The sequence below is a fragment of the Delphinapterus leucas genome, chromosome 8 (assembly GCF_059928025.1).
Source record: "Delphinapterus leucas isolate spDelLeu-1000000601 "Yukka" chromosome 8, BTC_Dleu_Yukka2, whole genome shotgun sequence".
Taxonomy (NCBI): Eukaryota; Metazoa; Chordata; class Mammalia; order Artiodactyla; family Monodontidae; genus Delphinapterus; species Delphinapterus leucas.
In genome coordinates this window covers 102,439,316-102,460,070 of record NC_143136.1, presented here as the reverse complement: position 1 = coordinate 102,460,070, position 20,755 = coordinate 102,439,316, and the positions used below count along the sequence as shown (strand labels likewise).

General features: G+C 49.1%; 1 protein-coding gene and 1 non-coding gene across 2 annotated transcripts in view; one reads left to right on the top strand and one right to left on the bottom strand.

Annotated features, from left to right (window-relative positions):
• The window catches only part of CLASP1 (cytoplasmic linker associated protein 1), a 266,955-nt gene that overhangs the window by 73,861 nt on the left and 172,339 nt on the right, over nucleotides 1-20,755 (top strand). Inside the window, exons 4-7 of the mRNA XM_089916904.1 lie at nucleotides 12,997-13,075; nucleotides 14,478-14,581; nucleotides 15,374-15,465; nucleotides 17,895-17,970. Coding sequence (XP_089773030.1) covers nucleotides 12,997-13,075; nucleotides 14,478-14,581; nucleotides 15,374-15,465; nucleotides 17,895-17,970 — 351 coding nt within the window. The remainder of the gene's footprint in view (nucleotides 1-12,996; nucleotides 13,076-14,477; nucleotides 14,582-15,373; nucleotides 15,466-17,894; nucleotides 17,971-20,755) is intronic.
• Nucleotides 12,317-12,443, bottom strand: LOC115803143 (U4atac minor spliceosomal RNA). The gene has a single exon (XR_004023802.1). It is a non-coding gene; the product is annotated as a U4atac minor spliceosomal RNA (small nuclear RNA).

The following is a 20,755-nucleotide window of genomic DNA, read 5'->3' as shown; positions in this document are numbered from 1 at the left end:
GACGTGGGTGTTCATCAGGATGCCAGCCTCAGTCTTCCCTCTGCGTGCTGCGTGTTCTCACTGGCGACTCTCATTCCTGTACGTGTTCCCAGACCCATATCTGCACCCTACACTTCCCTCCTGGGCTTCAGGTGGCAGACACGTGCCTGCAGGATATTTCTGTGTTGATGTCCCATCAGGCCCGGAGCTCAATGTGTCAGAAACAGTTCAGCTCCTTCTGCTGTCACACAGACCTGCCCGCAGTCCCCCCGCCTCATCTCGGGGTATGACACAACCATCGGCTTTGTTGCGCAGCCCAGAAACCTGCAGTCTCTGTCCTTGTTGCACCCAAAGTCCTCCCTGCCTCCAATTCGTGCTCCCCATCTTTGCAAAAATGAGCTTTCAAAACTGCAAATATATCATTTCACACTCCCCTATCCTTATCCCTGTCCTCCTTCCATCCCATCCCCTTTTTTCTTCCAAACTTTCAAATCTTTCAGTGGTTCCCCAGCACCTCAGGATGAAATTTCTAAGTTCTTAGGATGCTCTGAACTTTGTTTCCTTCCAGACTCTATAAAGTTTTTGGATTTCTCTCTTATTAGTGGGATTGGATAAGTTTCCTTAACTTTGCATGTGATCCTTGCCCAGTTTTGTAGAGTTTTGCGAGCTTTTAGAATGAATTGGGAATCTTCTACCTCTCAGTGCTAGAATGTTTGTGGGTGGAGATGTCACTTGTAACAGGGTTGAAAGGAAAAATGGTTTCTTCTGGTTTGACCGTGGTGGGCACAGCCATGGCACCAATAGAGACGATGCTATTTTGGACCCGGCGTTGTAGTGAGGAAACAATTGCAGGGGGGAGATTAAACACTGCAGATGGTGTAAACCATTTTACAGCTCACATACCTACAGGCCTTCTATTTTTGATTTGTCCCTTGGTTTGCCCTGCACATACTCTTAAAATTTTTAAAAAAAATTTGTGTTAAAATATACATAACACAAAACTTAACCATTTTAACTGCTTTTAGTTGTACAGCTTAGCGGCTTTAAGTGTATTCACGGTGTTGTCCAACCATCACCACTGTCCATCCCCAGAACTTTTTCATCATCCCAAACTCATCCATTAAACAATAACTTCCCATTTCCCCCTCCCACCAGCCGCTGGTAGCCACTACTTTCTTTCTGTTTTTCTTTAATTGAAGTATCGTTGATTTACAATATTAGCTTTAGGTGTACAGCATACACTGTTCTACTTTCTGTCTCTAAGAATCTGCCGTTTCTTGGCACATCCTATATCTGGAGTCACACGGTATGTGTCCTTTTGTGTCTGGTTTATTTCACTTGCCTTAACGTTTGCAAATATTCTCGAACTTGATTTTTACCTGGGAACGAAGGGGAGGACAGGGCCACGTTTACTATGTGTGGTTCACTGTGGCATGTCGTTGAAATTGATTGCTTCAGTAATTTTCCCAGTCACCTGCAGAAGGGGGTATTAGGCATCCCATTTTACAGATGCATATATGGACTTTGAGACGTTAACATTCTTGAGGGCCCATGGCTAGTAACCACGGTGGTGCCATGTTTTGAACCCAGTTTTGTCTGACTCCAAAGCCTACTACTTATTTTATTCTCTGCTGCTTGGATCTCCACCCCCGCCCCCACCCCACGCTGGGTTTCTGATGATGGAGCATTCTGCTGGGCTTGTCCTGAACTGTGTGGCTCGCACATCTTAACCGGGTGCGGTTCACACCTTGCCTGTCTCCGTCACAGTGACCTGAAAGCTTTCCCCTTGAGTTCAGACAGGACGGCCATCGGCCGCTGTGGGTAGTAGTTTTGCTGATTGGTGCAGTTCAGTGAATTGGTTTTTCCAGAAAATGTCCTTAAGATACCTGGCCTTGTGGAAGCTTTGATTCACAAGATCATTCTTACGAAGCATCCTGAGCAGAGTGTGTGATGGAATTTGGCTAGCTCTGAAACGGAGTCTGAGGGACTTGGGAATATGTCGTTTTAACTGTCACTTTTCCCTTGATTGCAGTAAGATGCTTCCTAAAAAGTGGGACCTGGAGGGTTTCTTTCTGTTCCGTTGTTCCCTCATTTCCCATCAGGGTGAGGTAAAATTCCTCACAGTTGAGGCCACCTTCACTTTTTAGACGAGTGGGCTTCGTAGTGGGCACAGGGTGGGCCCTGGCACTGCAGTATTTTCCAAGTGAGAAATAAAGCAAATTGATGGGATTCATTCATTTATTCAACACATAAGGTCCTGGACAATAGCAATGAGTATAACTAGATACAAATTCCTTTCTTCACGGAGCTTACTTCCCACTTGAGGGAAAGAACCCATAAGCAAGTCAACTGAGTGAGTTTTTATAGACTACTGGGAAGTGAGAAGTGCTTTGGAGAAAAGTAAAGCCGAGTGGGCCGAGGGCGTGCATGCACGCCCATGATATTCAGTAGGGTGGTCGGAGCGGGCCTGGCTGAGAACATGGCACTGGGACAGAGACTGGGTGGGATGTTGGGACGGGCTGGGTGGCAGCCTTGGGGAAGGGCATTCCAGGCAGAGAGAGTGTCTGGCATGGGGAGGGAGCAGCTGGGAGGCCAGTGAGGGGAGGGGGTGGCCATCGGGGAGACCAGTTCTTACACAACATGGAGCCATTGGCGGGTTTTCAACAGAGGACATGCTATGACTTAACTTTTAGACGGACATTCTGGTCGCGTGGTGAGAATAGACGGAAGGGAGCCCGGGGTGGAAGGAAGGATCCAAACAGGGTAGAGTGCCGGTGCTTTGCTGTTGGCCATTGTGTTTGGGGTTGTTCACTGGAGCGCGAAGCTCGTACCATTCACATTATTCCCTGTCTTACCCAGGCACCCCCAACCACTTCCTCCAAATTTGCTGGCATCATGGTCGATGCTGGTGATTCAGAAATGATGGAAATATGGAACCTGTGTTTAGGGAGCGCTCAAGCTAGGCTTTAGGCACTAGAGAAACAGATGGTTTAACAAACCAGAGGTCGCAACCGCTACAAGAGCAGTGTGCGGTGGGTGTGCGGGACGTACCGCCTTCCGTCCCGGGCTACTGGGTATAGGCGGGAGGGCGCTGGAGCAAGTGATGCTTGAAGTGAGCCTTGAGAGGCACGAGAGTGACACAGAGAGAAAGCACAGTGCTTCAGGCAGGGACCCGTGTCAGTGAGAGCTGGCACATTCGGGAAAGCTGTGGGTGATGACTGGCCCACGGAGCGAATTGAGGTGTGTGGACTGTGGGCTCTTCAGAGCATTCTCCGCAGCACCGATGGGCCTCTTGGCCCACGCAGGCTGCACTGCTTCCCATCACAACTCAGCTCCCGACCCAGCTGTTGGCCTTGCTTCCTTCTGCCGCAGGCACCGCTTCAGGATCATTTCCGGATTGATAGATAACAAATACCTACCTTTGGCAGGTGTAATGAATTCTTCTTCCACAGTCCAGTCACCAGAAAGATCAGAGTAGAGTGCTTTTAAAACAAGTTAACTGATTTTTCTTTTACAGCTCTATCGAGGTATAATTTACCTGTTAATCATACAGTTCAGTTATTTTTTAGTAAATTTACGGAGTTGTACAGCCATCACCGCTATCCACTGTTAGAGCGTTTGCCCATCACTCGGAAAGATCCCTTGCCTGCGCCTGCAGGCATTCCCCACCCCCACCTGCAGTTGTAGGTGACCATTTCTCTACTTCCTGTCTCTGTAGATTTGCCTTTTCTGAGCATTTCGTATAAATGGGATCATACAATAGGTAGTCTTTTATGTCTGATTTCTTTATCCCGTATTCAAGGTTCATGAATATTATAGCGTGCATCAGTACTAGTTTGTTCCTCTTTACTGTGAATGGTATTTGATTGTGTGGATGTACCACATTTTGTTTCTCTAGTCATCAGTTGATGGGTATTTGGATTATTAGCACTTCTTGGCTCTTAAGAGTGATGCCCACTTTTTTACCAGAAGGGCATCCAGTAGGCCGAGGGTTCTCTGGGGAAGGTGCACACGAGAGCGATTTTGGTTTGGGGAGTGTCCTTACAAACTTAACTGTTCTTGCCTCGCCCTTTTGGAAGACTGGCGGAGTAATGAATGTTATTGGAGCCACGTAGTAGCTGAGTGGCCTTGCCCAGTTGCCTGTTTCCTTAGCTGGGAGGTGGGGATGCTTATAGGTGCAGTGCTTGGTACAGGGTATCGTGAGGATTCAGTGAGATAATAGGGAGAATATGTGCAAGGTAACGGTTAATTTTCCCCATGAGCCCCCCAGCCGCCAACACCCACCCGTGTGCTGCCCCTGGGGAAGAGCTTGGGGATGAGAGGGGCTGTGTTAGGACTGCCCCGCTTCGAGTGGTCTGTGGTCTTTGGAGAGAGGTGTGGAGTGCCCGTGAAGTAGAGGGCCGGGGAGGAGCCCAGAGGCTGGAAGAGCTCCCGGGAGGGGAGCGGGGTGGGGGGCTCTTAGGAGACCCCGTAGGCCTGGCTGACTGGCTGGCTGGAGGAGAGGAGTGGGGAGGTCAGCTTAGAAGCATATTGGGAGAATTTTAAAAGCCCACATGGAAGACTTGGGTCCTTGTTTAATCCCTTGGGCAACCATGAATGCTTTGGTGCCTGATCTCACGTTTATGAGATGTGTCTGGAGGAGGGAGGTTGCAGATTTAGGGGTCTTTGGCCGGATTCCACCCACGAAATGTGTTTTTGGGCTCCCCAGTCCTTTAAATTCATTCAAAAAGTTGCCCGTGTTTAAAATCTGGCCATCTGGCCACGCTGGCTTCAGTTCCCACCTGGTTTCATGTGAGCAGGGCTTCCCGAGGAGTCCGGGTTTCCGTGGTTAGGTGCCGCCTCATCTCTCCCTGCTTGAGTTGCAGCCGTGGGTCTAGAGCTGCGCTGGATGGCACGGTGGCCTTGAGCCCCGTGCGGCTGTTGAAAGTTACATTAAGGAGCTCGATGGTTTAAGCAAAATTTAAGATTCTTTTTCCCATTCACACGAGCCACATTTCACTTGCTCAGTAGCCGTATGTGGTTAGTGGCTGCTGATCTGTACAGCACCAATCTGGGACATTCCTGTCACTGCTGAACATTGTATGGGGCTGGTCCAGATCTTTGAACAAAGGTTACTGACTCTGCCTCACACTGTGTTCAGCCCCGGCCTCCTGGGCTCGCTGGGCCTGTTGCTGCTCGTGTGTGAAATGAAGTGGTTTGATGACGGATGATCCTTTCTAATGGTAAGACCCTGGTGTATGGGCAACAACAGGTAACAAGCCTATCACTTCGTGAGTCCCATTAATCTCACATTAAGTACTTATATTTTAACAGACTTTTGTGGCTCAAAAAGTGTCTCCGGCGGCCATTCCAGAAGAGGGATTTAAAAAGTCAGCGGCCCAGAGGCATCTGGCTGGCACGAGTGTCCCAGGAGTCGCTGGGTGAAGCTGTGAAGGACAGCATGCTTGTGTGAACAGTTCTGCTGTCTCGCGTGAACGCACAGGGTCACCGACTTTGTCGCACTCTTCTTGGGTGTCTGTGTTGTGCTTTTATTCTTGGGATTGAAAGTGAGTGCACTGTAATAAGAGTACTAATTGATTTCCCCCTTACTTAGTAAGGGTGCAGTGTAGAGTCTTAAAATGACCAAAAAATGTAGAGAGTCAGCAGCCTGTGGCCCCATAGGGCACCTAGTGCATTATGGTAAAAATAATGCTAGTCAGGTGTACAGTGTGTGTTCTTTTTCAGAACTTGTCCTGAGGAGATAAGTGCACGTGTGCAGAAGTGTGTACCCATCACAGTGTTGATTAAGATAATGACTGTGGGTAGGGGCTTGGCGGCTCCGTTTAGTGATTATGGTGCCTGCACACAATGGGGTATCATCCAGCCACTGAAAGTGGGGTGGAGATCTGTATGTGTAGATCTGGGGCGATTTCCGTGGCATACGAACCGTTTCTGTAGAACTCACAGCACACACATGTGCACACGTGTACATGCGAGATGTCTTGAGGGACAGTCATCAGAATGTTGACAGCTGGGTGATGAGATTTCAGGCGCCCTCACTTTCATCTTTGGGGTTGTGCCCCCTCGGACTGTTCCTCTCTTTGCTCAGTAGGCTGTGCCTTTTTGTTTTTTATTTTTTGAAAGTGCTGCTGTCATAAAGAAGGGAACAAACACTTACTGAGTGCCTACTGTATGCCAGCCATTTTGTTAAAACTCTTTTTTTTTTTTTTGCGGTACACGGGCCTCTCACTGTTGTGGCCTCTCCTGCTGCGGAGCACAGGCTCCGGACGCGCAGGCTCAGTGGCCATGGCTCACGGGCCCAGCCGCTCCGCGGCATGTGGGATCTTCCCGGACCGGGGCATGAACCCGTGTCCCCTGCATCGGCAGGCGGACTCTCAACCACTGCGCCACAGGGGAAGCCCTAGAATTTCTTTCTTTGATCATCGAGCAGATGTTATACCGTGGAGAGAGAACTGTGGTTGGTTCCATTTTGGTGCTTTGACTTGTAGTTTAGAAAGTAAGTAAGGCAGAGACTAGGTCCAAGCCACTTGTCACCGACTTTTATATATAGGTCAAGTGGTCCAGGGTCACTCCCACTTTTCTAGTTTTTAAAACCTTTAAAAAAATTGTGAGCTGTATTTAGAAAGTGCATAAAATGCAAATGCACAGTTTAATGAGTTGTAAAGCTAACAGCTCTTTAATTGCCACTCGGGACAAGAACTGGAACATTGCCAGCACTCCCCGAAGTTACCACTCTCCTGACTTGTATGGTATCACTCTCTTGCTTTTCTTTTTTAGTTTTATCATCTAAATATGCACCTTAAAATTATAGTTTATGTTTGCTTGTTGTTGGACTTATACAAAAGTGTATATACAGGCCTTTTCACTCATTATTATAGATTTATCTCTGCTGTTGAGCGTAGCTTTGATTCATTTATCTTGATTGATTATTGTATTCCCTGGCATGAAAACCACAACTTTCACATTCTACAGTAGATGGACACATGGATTTCTAGTTTTTGGCTATTACGAATGGGGCTGCTCTGAGCATTTTTGTGCATTTCTCCTGTTGTACACGTGCATGCGTTTCTGTTGGGCATATTCCTAGCAGTGGAATAGCTGTATCTCCAAATTTGGGAGATATGCCAAGATGTTTTCTGAAGTGTTGGTTGTACCGGTTTACATTCTACCAGCCCAAGTTTCCATGGTAACACGTTCTTGTCAACACTTGGTCTTGTCTTTCTTTAATTTTAGCCATCCAGGGAGTAGGCAGTAGTGTGTCATTGTATTTTAGTTTATGTTTCTCTGATGAGTAATGGAGGTTGAACAACTTTTCATGTACTTAGGAACATTGATATCTTTTGTGAAGGGCCTGTTCAAATATTTTGCCCATTTTTCTACTGGGTTGCTTGGTGATTGGGCTTGTAGGTGATCTGTATATTTTCTAGAATCAAGCCTGTTGTTGCTTATTTGTTTTATAAATATCTCTTTCCAACGTGACTTGCCTTTTAACTTTCTTAGGGTGTTTTGGTATACCACAGTTCTTAATTTTAATTTGGTCCAGTGCATCACTCTTTCTTTTAACGGTTTATGTTTACTGTGACCTGATACTTTCTCCTATCCTGGGATCATGCAGCTGTTTTCCTATGTCATTTGCTAAAAGCTTTATTGTTTTGTTTTCCACACTTATATCTATACCAGGAGTTCATCTTTACATATGGGGTGAGAGAGGAGTTAGTTTCTGTTTTATTCTAGATAGATACTCAGTGGGCCCAGGGTTCTCACTCCTCTATAGTGCACACTTTGTCATAAAGAAGGTGCCCATATATGCATGAGTCTGTTTCTTTATTCTGTTCTGTTGCTATATTTGTCTTTTCTTGAGCCGATAGCACATTCTTGCTGTTTTATAATAAATCTTGATATCCCATGGGAGCGAGTTTCACCAGCTTGTGTCCTGCCATTTGCAATTCCACATAGATTTTGGAATCAACTTGTGAACTTCCTAAAGAAAAATTATAGTTGGGATTTTGAGTGGAATTTTATGTGTAGATCAATTTGGGGAAAATGGAAATTTTGCAATACTGAGTATTTCAGTCTGTAGCTTCTCTCTGTTTATTTTGGTCATCTTTAATTTTTCTTTCTTTTTTTTTTATCATTCCATAGCTTTTGGGGTAGAGATTTATTTTGGCTAGATTTATTCCTAGGTGTTAATTTTTATGCAATTAAGAATGGAAACTTACGATTTCCTTTTTTGGCTTGTTGTTGGTATAGAAATGTAATTGTTTTTTGCCGGGGGAGGGTACATTGACTTTGTATTAATCCGTCTTGCTAAACTCACTTATTTTATAATATACCTGTAGATCTTCTGGATTTTCTACTTACAATTTCCATTCGTAATGACAGTTTAGCTTCTTCTCTATGAGTTTTATACCTTTAATTTTTTTCTTGCCATAAAGCTTCAGCTAGGACCAGTGTTGAAAAGAAATTGCAGAATGGATGTTTTTGTCCTGTTCCCCATATCAAAGGGAAAACTTGCAGTATTTCATCAAGTGTGGTGCTTGGTTTGATACTTGGATCAAAATTTGGCTCTTTCCACCTTTTAGCTGTTGTGAATAATGTCGCTCTGAGCGAGTGTACAAGTATCTGTTGGAATCCCTGCTTTCACTCCTTTTGGGTTTATAGCCAGAAGTAGAGTTGCTGTTTCATACGGTGATTCTGTGTTTAATTTGGGGGACCTGCACACCGTTTCCCACGGGGACTGCACCACTGTGTATTCCTACCAGCAGTGAACGCACAAGAGTCCCAGTTTCCCCACATCTTCACCCACAGTTGTTTTCTGTTTCTGTTTTTTGGGGGATAGTAGTGACCCAGATGTGTGTCCACTATTGCTTCTTGCCTAGCGTTGCTGACCTCTCCTTTTGAACTCCTTTTCAACTTACGTTAGTTCTGTTTTTCTCTATCTTTGGTCTCTTACCTCCTCTTTTGAATTTTCCATCTTTTGTCTCTCTGGGCTTCATTCTGGATTTTTTTCTGCAGACTCAGTTTCCTGTTTACTTCTCCCTTCGTCTATATCTAGTGTGTTTTTAAGCCCATCTATCGAGTACTTAACTTTGGATTTCTTTCTCCCCAATTTTAATCATGTGTTTTGTTTTCTTATACATAGTAAGAATTGTTATTTTAACATCTGTTTCTAATTATTCTCATATGCATAGTTCATATGGATCTTTGTTTCTGCTAGTTTTCATTTACAGTTGTCCTGTGTACCTGGTTGTCTTTGGTTGTGTTTTGGACATTGTATTTGAGAATTGTCTACAAAAGTAAATTGAGGACTAGACGAGGATTATATACTCTCCATCCAGAAATGATTTGTGTTTTTATCTGCCAGGGGCTTTAGGGCACCAGCAATCTAATAAGATCATTTCTATCTGCTGTGAGGGATTGGCATTTTTCTGGGTCACCCAGATTCTTGGAAGCTGGCCTGCAGTACATCTGGAGGCTGTTTTATTTCCAATTCACTCTCCAAGTGTATAGCCATTTGGATTTCCAACCCAAGGTATAGGGGTTTATCTGGGCCACTAGTCTTCGAGGGCTCTGGAGTGCATGTTCTAGATAATGCGGTTATCACAAGTAATCAATCCTCAGTGTCTTGGTTGCCCCGTCCCAGTGTATAAATGGCCCTAGGGCAAAAGTAGACCATTTGCTGTAGGCTCATCTCTCTGGATTTTACTTTTCTTATGTTTTGTGAGCCGGTAGTTCTTCTGTGTCTTCTTAGTTCTCTGATGTTTCCAAGAAGATGTTCTTTTATATGATATCCAGCATTAGTAGTTGTTTTTAGCATGAGGGGTGGTCTGAGTTACTTAGCCATTATTACCTCCTTTTAAAAGCGTCTTTTAAAAGTTATAAAGGAACTGTGTTGGACCTTGAGAACACATCTGTTCTAATTCATCACTAGTCAATAAAGTAGGGCTTTATTGGTCACTTACCATGAACCCGGTATTGTGCTATATGTTACAGAAGTTTTGAGGAAATACAAGGCATGGTATTTCTTACATTCAAGGAGTTTTGCTGGGGACACAAGCATAAACTCGGAAAATTAAATAGAATATTGGAGGAGGTGCTCAAGCGTCATACAGAGTTGATGGCTTAGTGAAAACTACGGGCAGAGTGGTGGTGTGAGCCTGGCCCTCTCTCTGCCGCTGTCCCCTCCGTCCTGGCCATCTTCACCATGGTGGGCACAGGGCCCTGTCACTCCCCCTTCACATTCCAGCTCTGTGGTGGCTCCCCCACTGTGTTCGGGACCTAGCTGCGGCCCTTCCCGAGCTTCCTCCCTGGCCCCTCCCCCGCACCCGTTCCCCTCCTCCCACCCCATGTGCTCTTCTCTCTGCGGGGAGGTCTTCTCTTTCTTTGGCGTGAGGCTAGGTCTTCAAAGCTTATGAGCCTGGTGCAGTGAAAGCCCTTCTGGGAAGCCTCCTCTGGGAATCGACCCCAGTCCCTGTCCCCGGGACTCATAGGCGTGGCCTCCACTGACCTGAATCAGTACCTATTTCCTCTGGCTGGGGCAGTGACAGTGCTGCGGTGCTAACAGCCAACAGGTGGAGTGGTCGGGCCCTTTCCCCTACGAGGTAGCTGTTACTCTTTCCCCCATTTAACAGGTCAGAAAACTGAGGCACAGAGAGGCTTCACGGCCCCTAATTAGGCAATGACTTCACTCATTTATCCCTCTCTTCACTAGGGAAACAGGAACATAGAAGGGCCTGAGCTGTGAAGATAAACACGCATGGTAGTGGTTCCTTTCCTGCCCCAGCGGGGCTGTGACTAAGGGAGAACTGGACAAGTGTGTGCGGTAGTTGATTCTGTTGTGAGGGTGCCTGGACTGTGCTCCAGCCTCTGCGGTCCTAGTGCTCTGGAGCTCGGCTGCATCAGTCAGCCTCGTCTTCCCGGACCGTCTGTGGATTCCCCAGTGTCTGTGGGTGGGACTGTTGGGGAACGTTGCGGTCTAGGATTTAGCCAGGGCTGCCGTGGTTGGACCTGCTAGCAAACCTTGATCCTGGAAAAGCTTAAAGTCTGTTTCCCCCAAATTCCACGAGTAGGTAAACCGACATGGGCTGGCATACGTGAAAAGGCCATAGTCCTCTTGCAGCTAAGTCTTGAGGGATTATACTTAAGGCAGGTATTAATAGTTCTGCCACGAGGAACACTCCCCCCTCCGACCCGTAGTGCATCCAGACCGATGCTTAGGATTTCATCAGGAAAAGGCCAGTTCCACACCATTGAGAGGCTACTCTTTATAAAATAAACTTAAATTTTTAGAACAGTTTTGCATTGACAGAAAAATCCCATTATATCATTCACCTCTAACACTGGTGGGGTATATTTCTTAAACCCAATAAAGAAATACTGACAGATTATTATTAACTTAATGTCCATAGTTTGTTCAGGTCTTAAGTAAGTTTTACCTGACGTCCTTATCATCCCAGGATATTACACTCCACTTTATTATTGTGTCTCCTAGGCTCCTCCTTTTGGCTGTGACGATTTGACTTTCCTTGTCTTTGACGACTTCAAGTGTTTTGAAGTGTACTGATTAGGTATCTTGCAGGATGTCTATTGGGATCGAATGTGGGCTTGGGAGTTCTTATGCGAAGGATCACAGACCTTCTAATCACATACGAAGCATAGGTCCTGCCGACGTGATTTTGTGGCTGTTGGTGTTGACTTTGCTCAATTGGTTGAGATACCGTTTCTGAGGCTTTCCTCGTCGTACGGTTAGTTACCCCCCTCCACCTCCACGTTGTATTCTTCGGAAGAAGAGTTAAAACCTGGTACCTAGTCGTCCGTAGCTCATAAGTCATTATTTTAAAGTGTTTTCCACCGTACCATTACAGACACAAAACCTGTCGAACGACAGTTGTTTCTTTAAGAAACGTTAAGAGGTGTGTCTTAAGATTTCTACGTTGCCAATTCCTTGGAAGGATAGTGCGTGAACTGTGGTGACTAGTGGACAAACTTGGATTTACCTCCTTTCGAAGCGGTGAACTTAGCGCTGACTAGCAAAACCCAACGTTTTCGCTTTTATCGGAACGCAGGAGCAGGAACGTACAAAAAACTCATGATTGTTATTACCTGAGATCTTGTCCCGTAACTTCAGAGTAGCTCTCAAAATAAACTTACACAACGCAGAAGCGTGTCTATTGGCAGTGAATCTCGCAGGGCTCGCCCGGCAAAGAAGACAAAGAAATCTGAACTCTGTTGAAGCTGCTAGCGCCCCCTTAATAATAGAAACAGTTTTACAACCGCCTTCATACAGCTCGGAAGAACTGCTCTTCAACTTTGACCTCGTGGAAAAGAGAAAATTCTTTTTTCCAAAAATTGCACCGAGGTAAAACCGTTGCTTCACCAGGTGCGAGTGTGTTGCATAGGCGTTAGCAGTACTGCCCTCGCTAAACGCTCATCGGACAGTAGCGCAACCCCAAGAAAAGGATGGTTAGCGCCGGCGCCCTTCGCGCCGCGAGAAGCAGGCGCCAACACCGGGTAGGCTTGTGGCGACTAACCTGAGCATTCCACCGCAGCCGCCCGGCAGCCGGCGCACTTCTGCTGATTCTGGCTCCCGAAGCTCGCCACGAACTCCCCGTTTTCGGAGGCTTCGGAAGGTCGCAAAGGGGCCGCTCAGTGTTACCCAGAAGGCCACGCGCCAGCTGCGAGCTGATATGCATATGTGCTCTCCGCCGGGGCGGGGCCTGCAGGGGGCGGGGCCGCAGCGCGCGCTCCCACCCTAGAGGGCGGGCGCCCAGGACTCAGGCCGAGGCGGTGGGGATTGATTCGTGTCTCGCCACCGACTATTTCGTGTTAGCGCTGTAAACAGCCCTTTCCGGCAAGCGGCCCTCCTCCTGACACCCGGCTTAACCCTGCGGGTCGGCGCACGCTCCGGCTCCCGGGCCGCGTCTGAGCCAGAGATGCGGAGACGCCCCGGGAGCCGGTGGGCGAGGGCGCCGCGCCCCCCGCCGGCCGCTGACGGGGGCCCGCTGTTTGCCGTTGCAGGTGGTTCTCCTGGGCATGGACATCCTGTCCTCGCTGGTCACCCGGCTGCAGGATCGGTTCAAGGCACAGATCGGCACAGGTGAGCGCTCTCCTCCTCCAGCCCCCGGCCTTCGCTGGGTCTCGCCAAAGCTTCATTTGGCTGTACCCGCCTTCCACCCTTACCCTCTAGTCCCCCACCCCCCAGCCCGCCCCCACCTCCTCCTGCATCTTTAGATGCCACGGCTGCCCCGTTGCCCTCGCCCCACTCCTGGGCGTGGCCGGATCTGCCACCTCCGCACACCTGCTGGCACCCCACTCCCATATCTTTCTGCTGGCTTCTTCCACCTCCCTGTTCTAGTACCAACTATTACTTTGGTTTCTTCCAGTTAGCCATCAGGCTGTGGTGCCAACCAAGCCCTCCTTGTCCCTGACCCTTCCCTTTGAGAGGCATCGCTTTCTCTCTTTGAGAGTCCTGCAGGTCCGATTCAGCTGTATTGTTAACAGATTTTTGTTGCTATGACTGTTTACACTTTGGTTGTAGATGTCATTTCAAGTGTGTGGTAAATGATCACTCTTATTTTGAAGGGAGAGCAGTAAGTCAGAAAAATGAAATAAAAATAACCCCAGGTTCCGTAGATTAAGAGATGACTTAATTCCCGACCTCTGGGCTTTGGTGATGACAATATAAACACTAAGCGGCTCTGTGCAGGCATTTCCTTGTAGAATTTCTCGGTTTCAGTTGGTACAGTGTATTTGTTCTGTTAACCGTCTGGTCAGTGTGCACCTTTCGATAAAGTCATGAGCTCTTCCCACTCTGGTACAAACCACCCATCTGCAAATAAAAAATCCCTCTGAGGAATTTGATGTTTTAGTAGCGTTCCATTTCCCCCTAAATTAGCTGAATTGTTCAGGGCTATCTCTTGTAAAAGAAATGTTTATAGATTTTTAGAAGAAGCAAAGAAAATTGACCTCTGATACCCAGGTGCCCTTGGAGCAGTAGTGATGGCCCGCCCCCAGCCATATGGAGGAAGGGCAGAGAGCTGCATTCTGTCTGATGAGCTTGGGTGGATGTGATGTAAAAGTAAAAACAGATTGAGCCATAATGCCTGTTCCTTCCCCGCTCTCCTCCCCACTCCCCCCGAGCAGACGTGCTGGAGCCCCTCTGTCTAACATGGATTTCCTTTTGTGTTGACTCTTTCTTGCCAAGGTCTTCCATCGACATCCATGTTAATAGCATTTCAGCAGCTTAAAAACATGCTGGAAGCTGACTAGAGGAAGGTGGGGTAAGGAAGAAGACAAACAGTGGGTCCATGCAAAGGATTTCTGCAGATTCGCCTAGTAGCTCCCGTGGATGGATTTGAGCAGGAAGTGTAGAATTACAGGGGTTGGTGGGTTTAGAGTGATGTGCATCATTTAGGCCAGGATTTTGAAATATCCACAGTTGGTGACCACAGGCCACGAGACTAGGTTTTCATTTGATCAGTTTGCATTTTAATTTCCAGTGCTGCCGAGTTTAATAGACAGACTGGGCGACGCTAAAGACTCTGTGAGGGAACAAGACCAGGCCCTGCTGCTGAAGATCATGGATCAGGCTGCTAACCCCCAGGTGAGGCGGGGCAGGGCGGGGTTGGGGTGTTCCTGCAGAGCGCCAGTGGGTTTCAGAGGAAAATTTTCATGGCGTTTCATCTGGCCCCTCTTCCCCCCATAGGATATTTAAACAACAAACAGCAGAAGGTATACCTTTGAATAAGTTAGTGGACTTAACGTGGGTATCGAGTGCTTGGTTTGATCCATTAGAGTTGAGCTCATTTACATAACTGACTCTGTGCGTCTCTGAAAAGATGCAGCTGTGGTGTCGGGGCACTCAGAGGCCTGGCTGCAGCCCTGGTCCCTGTCTGCTGGTGAGCTGGGGCTGCCAGGGGTCCAGCTGTCCATTGTTGTGGGATGGGGCGGGGCGGGGCGGGGAGGCATCGGGAAAAGCCTTCCCAGGAAAGGTAAAGCCTGCATTGGCCTGAAAAGCTGAGCAGCTGTTTGGCTTGTGGATGGGGTGGGCACAGCTGTTCAAGCTGAGAGAGCAGTGTCAGTATGTGACCTTGGGCCTCATTTTCCTCACCCATAAAATGGGGACAGTTTCACCTCCCTTTCAGGGCTGTTGGGAGAATTAAACGCAATTGTATAAAGGAATGTGTTTTGACCGTTTTTAACTTGATATACGAGCATAAGTCACCATTTTCCAGCAAGCTCTTGAGAGCGCTTAATGAGCTGGTGGAGGTGGGGAGGGATTTGGCACCTGTTGCGACGTGTCCCCCCCCACCCCGACCCCCGTGGGCCCCACGTTGGACGGGGCTGCAGAAGCTGCCCTCTCTCCTCTCCCCCACCCCGTCCTCTGCGCCTGCAGTACGTGTGGGACCGGATGCTGGGAGGCTTCAAGCACAAGAACTTCCGCACCCGGGAAGGCACGTGTCTCTGCCTGGTCGCCACACTCAACGCGTAAGTCTGGTGGGGCCTCAGGGTGTCCTCGGCTGAGCTTTTGTATCTGTAACTGTTAATTCTGAAATCATCACGAATCTACTGGAAGTTATAGGGAAACGTCCCGGGAGGTGCCGTGCACCCACCTGTCGTCTTGCGTGTCTATAGTGCAGGGTCCAGACCAGGAAGTTGGTGTAGATACGATCCACAGAGCTTGTTCAGGTTCATCCAGGACGCACGCATGTCGTGTGTGCGCAGCTCTGACACGGGTGCAGCTCTGGGTAACTCACTGCCATGTTCAAGATGCAGACCCGTACCTCGCCCCAGGCGCCCCCATGCTGCCACTCATGTACTCTCCAGCTCTGCGATTTCGTTATTTTATGAATGGAATCACATAGAATGTGACCATTTGAGATTGACCTTTTTTTCCCCTCTCAGTGTAATTCCCTTGAGATTGCATACATGTTGTTGCCTGAACAGTAGTTTGTTCCTTTTTATTGATGAGTAGAATTCCCTGGTATAGACGTATCATAGTGTGTTTAACAGTTCACCCGTTGAAGGACATTTGAATATTTCCAGTTTTTGGTTATTTCAAATAATACTGTTGTGAGCACACATGTACCAGTTTCTGCATGAACAGAAGTTTTCATTTCTCTTGGGTCAGCGCCCAAGAGTACAATTGCTGGGTCATTTGGTAGATTCATCTTTACTTTTAAGAGAAACTGCCCAACTATTTTCCAGAGTGGTCTGTATCATTTTGCATTCCCACCAGCAGTGTATGAATGATTCATTTCTTCATTTCCTCGCTAGCATTGAATGTTACCACTGTCTTTAATTTTAACCATTTTGATATGCGTGTAGTGCTGTGTCATTGCGGTTTTAATTTGTGTTTCCCTAATAACTGTTGATGTTGAACATTTTAAGTGCTTATTTGTAGGAGAGCCTTTTTTTTTTTTTTTTTTTTTTTTTTTGCGGTACGCGGGCCTCTCACTGTTGTGGCCTCTCCCGTTGCTCCGGATGCGCAGGCTCAGTGGCCGTGGCTCACGGGCCTAGCCGCTCCGCGGCATGTGGGACCTTCCTGGACCGGAGCACGAACCCGTGTCCCCTGCATCAGCAGGCGGACTCTCAACCACTGCGCCACCAGGGAAGCCCAGGACAGCCTTTTTTAAAATTACAAATCACCTTTTCTGATTACTAAAGTAATACTGTGTATATCACAGAAAATTTACATAAAAAAGAAAATGATTATTGTCTATAATTCTGCCACCTTCAGATAATCACTGTTAACATGTAGCATTTTGTTCCAGCCTTAAGAGTTTTATTATTTTTAAAAACAAAATGGAGGGCTTCCCTGGTGGCGCTGTGGTTGAGAGTCTGCCTGCCGATGCAGGGGACACGGGTTCGTGCCCCGGTCAGGGAAGATCCCACATGCCGCGGAGCGGCTGGGCCCGTGAGCCATGGCCGCTGAGCCTGCGCGTCCGGAGCCTGTGCTCCGCAACGGGAGAGGCCACAACAGTGAGAGGCCCGCGTACCGCAAAAAAAAAAAAACAAAAAACAAAATGGAGATTGTAACGTTTATATTACCTTATAAGTTTTTTCTCTTAATGTGCTAGACTTTTCGGGACCATTAAATTCGGTCTCTGAAGCTTTTTTTTTTGGCTGCACCACGGGGCATGCGGGATCTTAGTTCCCTAGCCAGGGATCGAACCCTTGCCGCCTGCAGTGGAAGCGCGGAGTCTTAACCACTGGACTGCCAGGGAAGTCCCTGGTCTCTGAAGCTTCTAAAAAATGTTTCTAGCCTTTGCTTACTGTAGTTCCGCATCTAAGAATTTGTCCTAAGAGAGTACTCAGGAAGGAATCAGGGAGAGTGTTGTTGACCGAGGGTGTCTGTGACAGCGTTTAGTTTATGGTGGTGAACAGCTGGAGATAGCTGAGCTGTCCTCCAGCAGGGCATCATTCAGCTGGCGTCCTCTCAGCCGTTTATCGCAGTCTGTCTTCAGGCGGTTATTAACTGAATGTCTGGTGTGGCAGAGAGCCACACAGCAGGGCGATTAGGGGAGGACCCCGGGAACCTGCCGGGTGGCTGAGTGCGCTGAGTTGGCCAGAGTAGGGACCACCGCATGACGCATGGCAGTGTCAAGACGACAGGACCCCACGTGGGCGAGGCTGCGGCCGCGGCCTGGCAGCGAAGGGCTGGGCCAGGTGGGGGGACCCTGAGCCGGGGGTGGGGGTGGGCGCTTGTCCTAAGAGGCACTCACAGTTTAGAACTGTGCGGAGGGGCTGTGCGGGTGTGCGTTTAGTTTGGAAGCAGAGGGGGAAGGGTAAGGGGCGAGCCTTGGTGGGAGGTGGCGATGGGCCCAGGGAGGGAGGGAAGGAAGGGGTGAGAAGGAGGAGAGGCAGTGTGCTTTCCTCTCTTCCCACCAACAGTAAAGCACTGCTTTTGTTTTCAGCTCTGGAGCACATACCTTAACACTAAGCAAGATTGTGCCACATATATGTAACCTGCTCGGAGATCCAAACAGCCAGGTGAGTGTATTTAGTGAGAAAGAAATCATTGGCTGTAGACAGTGAGGGTGCATTTTGGTTCTGGGTGGGACTTTATTTCTCTCTCTAGAGCTCGGGGTGTTGGTTGAGGTGATGGGTGTTAGCGCCCAGTAGCATTTATCAGCGTCTTTGGTGGATGGGGCCCGCTTTGCCCTCTTCTCCACGTTGGGATGGGCCCTCACTAGCCTGTAAAGTGATGTCATCAGACCAGCCTCCAAGAGAAGGCACTCTGGTCACCATCTCTGCAGCTAGAGGGGTGGGCGTGGGGAGGGAGTGACGCTGATGGCGGAGCAGCGGCCCCCTTCTGGGGCGGGAGAGGTGGGCTGGGCAGGGCCTGCGGGGGCCTCTCGGAGGTGACAGAGAGGGCCCACGTTTTGTTTTGAGCGGTGGCCACATTGGTGCATATAACTGTGGAAACACTTCAGACTGACCTGTGCATGTTATTTTGTGTAAAGTAAAACAAAACCCAAAAACGTCAAAGCACCACTTCCCTGGTGTCAGTGTGGGTGGGTGGGGATTTGCTAAGCAGTGAGCAGGCAGCCCGGGCCCCGGAAGTGCCAGTTCTCTCCCAGGTCAGTTCTGGTTATCACCCAGAGCCCTGTCTGTCACGTTGGCTCACACACCTGGTTAGATGAGGGGCTGAAAATAGGAACAGTAACTCACAAAAGAAATGTACACCTGCCCATTGAACGGCATGGGATCGGAGTGCGCAGGTGCACCGGTAGGTGGCTGTTCAGTAGGAAACACTGTGGTACTGCGTGGCCCCCGGTGGTCTGGATCCGGCAGATCTGTGGATGCCTGGAGGGTTGGCGGCCCCCCTCCCCACGCAGTGTTCAGGGGTCGACGGTACATGGTGGACAGCATCTGTCAGTCTTGACTGGCGATGGCCACAGTGCCCTCCGTAGATGACTCTGCTCTCCCTCCACCGCCCCAGCTCAGCTCCGAGGGCCCTTGGGTCGCAGAGCCTCCTGTTCCGCATCCTTTCTCCCTCCTCATCTCTGCCCTTGATCCCAGCTGTGTTTCCCGCTTCCTCTTTGGTGCCCTGCTGCGCTCCCCTTCCCGTCGCCGGCAGCTCCTCCTGCCTTCTTGCTTGCTGCCGGCCTGTGTCCCTGCTCTCCCTCACCTGCACCCACTTGCTTCTTTCCGTGCATCCTCTATCCAGCCTTCGCTGAAAATATCTAACGTTGGAAATTTGAGTTTTAGATACTTTTATTTCCTGGATCATACTTTATGTTCATCATCAATTTGAAAATAACTGAAGCTACTTTGTATTTTTAAATGTTTTGGCCACACTGCGGCATGCGGGCTCTTAGTTCCCGGACCGGGGACTGAACCTGCACCCCCTGCATTGGAAGTGTGGAGTCCTAACCACTGGACCGCCAGGGTAGTCCCTAACTGAAGCTACTTTTAAAAAAGATTCTGAATTACCGGATGGACTATTTTGCCTTTTTGCCCCCTTAACGTCTTGTCTCCACTTTGTTTTCTGTGGAAAAAAGTCCTTTATGGGGATCACTCCTTGAGGCTGTCACTGCTACCACGTGGTCCCTTCGGTAGAGCAAGAGAGCCAGCTGGGCTGGTCGAGGCTTTTTGTTCCTGACTCGGGTGCCTGCACCGGCCTGACAGGTGATATGAGTATCCCCGCCGGCCTCAGAGAGGCAGTGTGCCGGGGTGAACGAGGCCGGGCTCAGTGGGCGGCTGTCAGCAGTCTGGAGTGGCAGCGCCTGTAGCCAGTTTCCCACACTGAGCATCGGAGGAGACCTTAGGAGTGTTTACCCGCACGTGTGCACGTGTGTGCAGACACAGACACGCGGTCCTCACCTCCCCGCACCCGGGGGCTCCACGCCAGCTCCTCTGATGCTAAATAACCCACTTACTCATCCCTCCTTCCAGGGTGCGTGTGTATGTCGCGTGTGCTTGTGCTCCTGACTTTATTTTCATTTTCTCGTCAGTCTTTCCTGCTGGTCTCTGAACCTTGAGGGTCAGGACTACCCCTGTCTCCTCTTTATCGTCCCAGGACTGCCTTCCAGTGGCCTTAGGACTGAGTAGACTCCCCATGGCTACCTGAGTGGTGTTCCCCTCTTAGCCATGGATGCCTCAGGCCGGAGAGGACAGCTGTGTGTTTTGCTGGTGCTATCTCTGCACTGGGCCCCTGACCTTGTGGTCGGCTTGCATCCAGCTCTCAGTCCTCTGCGGGGGTGAGTGAGTGAGTGAGTGAGTGTGTGAGTGTGTGAGTGTGTGTGTGTGTGTGCGTGTGCGTGTGTGTGTTGAGCCCTGCAAACACTCCTGCCCCAGAGGCTGTGAGTCCTTTGGTACTGGTCTGAGTGCAGAGTGACTCAGCTTCTCAGAGCGGGCGCCCATGCGCAGGCTTTGTGTGGCTCAGGATGCTTTTGGCTGCTGAAAGTAACTCAAAGTCCAACTCAGAATCACCAGAGCAGTGGGGAAAATGTATCATCCCTTGTATAGGGGGGGTGCCGAGGTAGGGAGGCCGCAGGGCCTGTTATCGGCTCAGTGATGTCCCCAGGACTGCGCGTCCCGCTCCACTTCTGCTGGGCTGCCCACCCCCTGGGCTTTGTCCTCTGCAGCTCTGCTCACAGGCCCTGCGTGGTACAGCCCAGCTGCACGCGTGTCCCGCGTGCCTGGCAGATGAAAGCCCGGTGCTCCTATGTGCCTCTCCTGTTTTCAGCTTTTCTAGATTGAAAGGTTCAAACGGAGGTAGAAGTGGAGAGAATGACGTACAGCATCCCCTCGGGCCCGTCCTCTGGCCTCA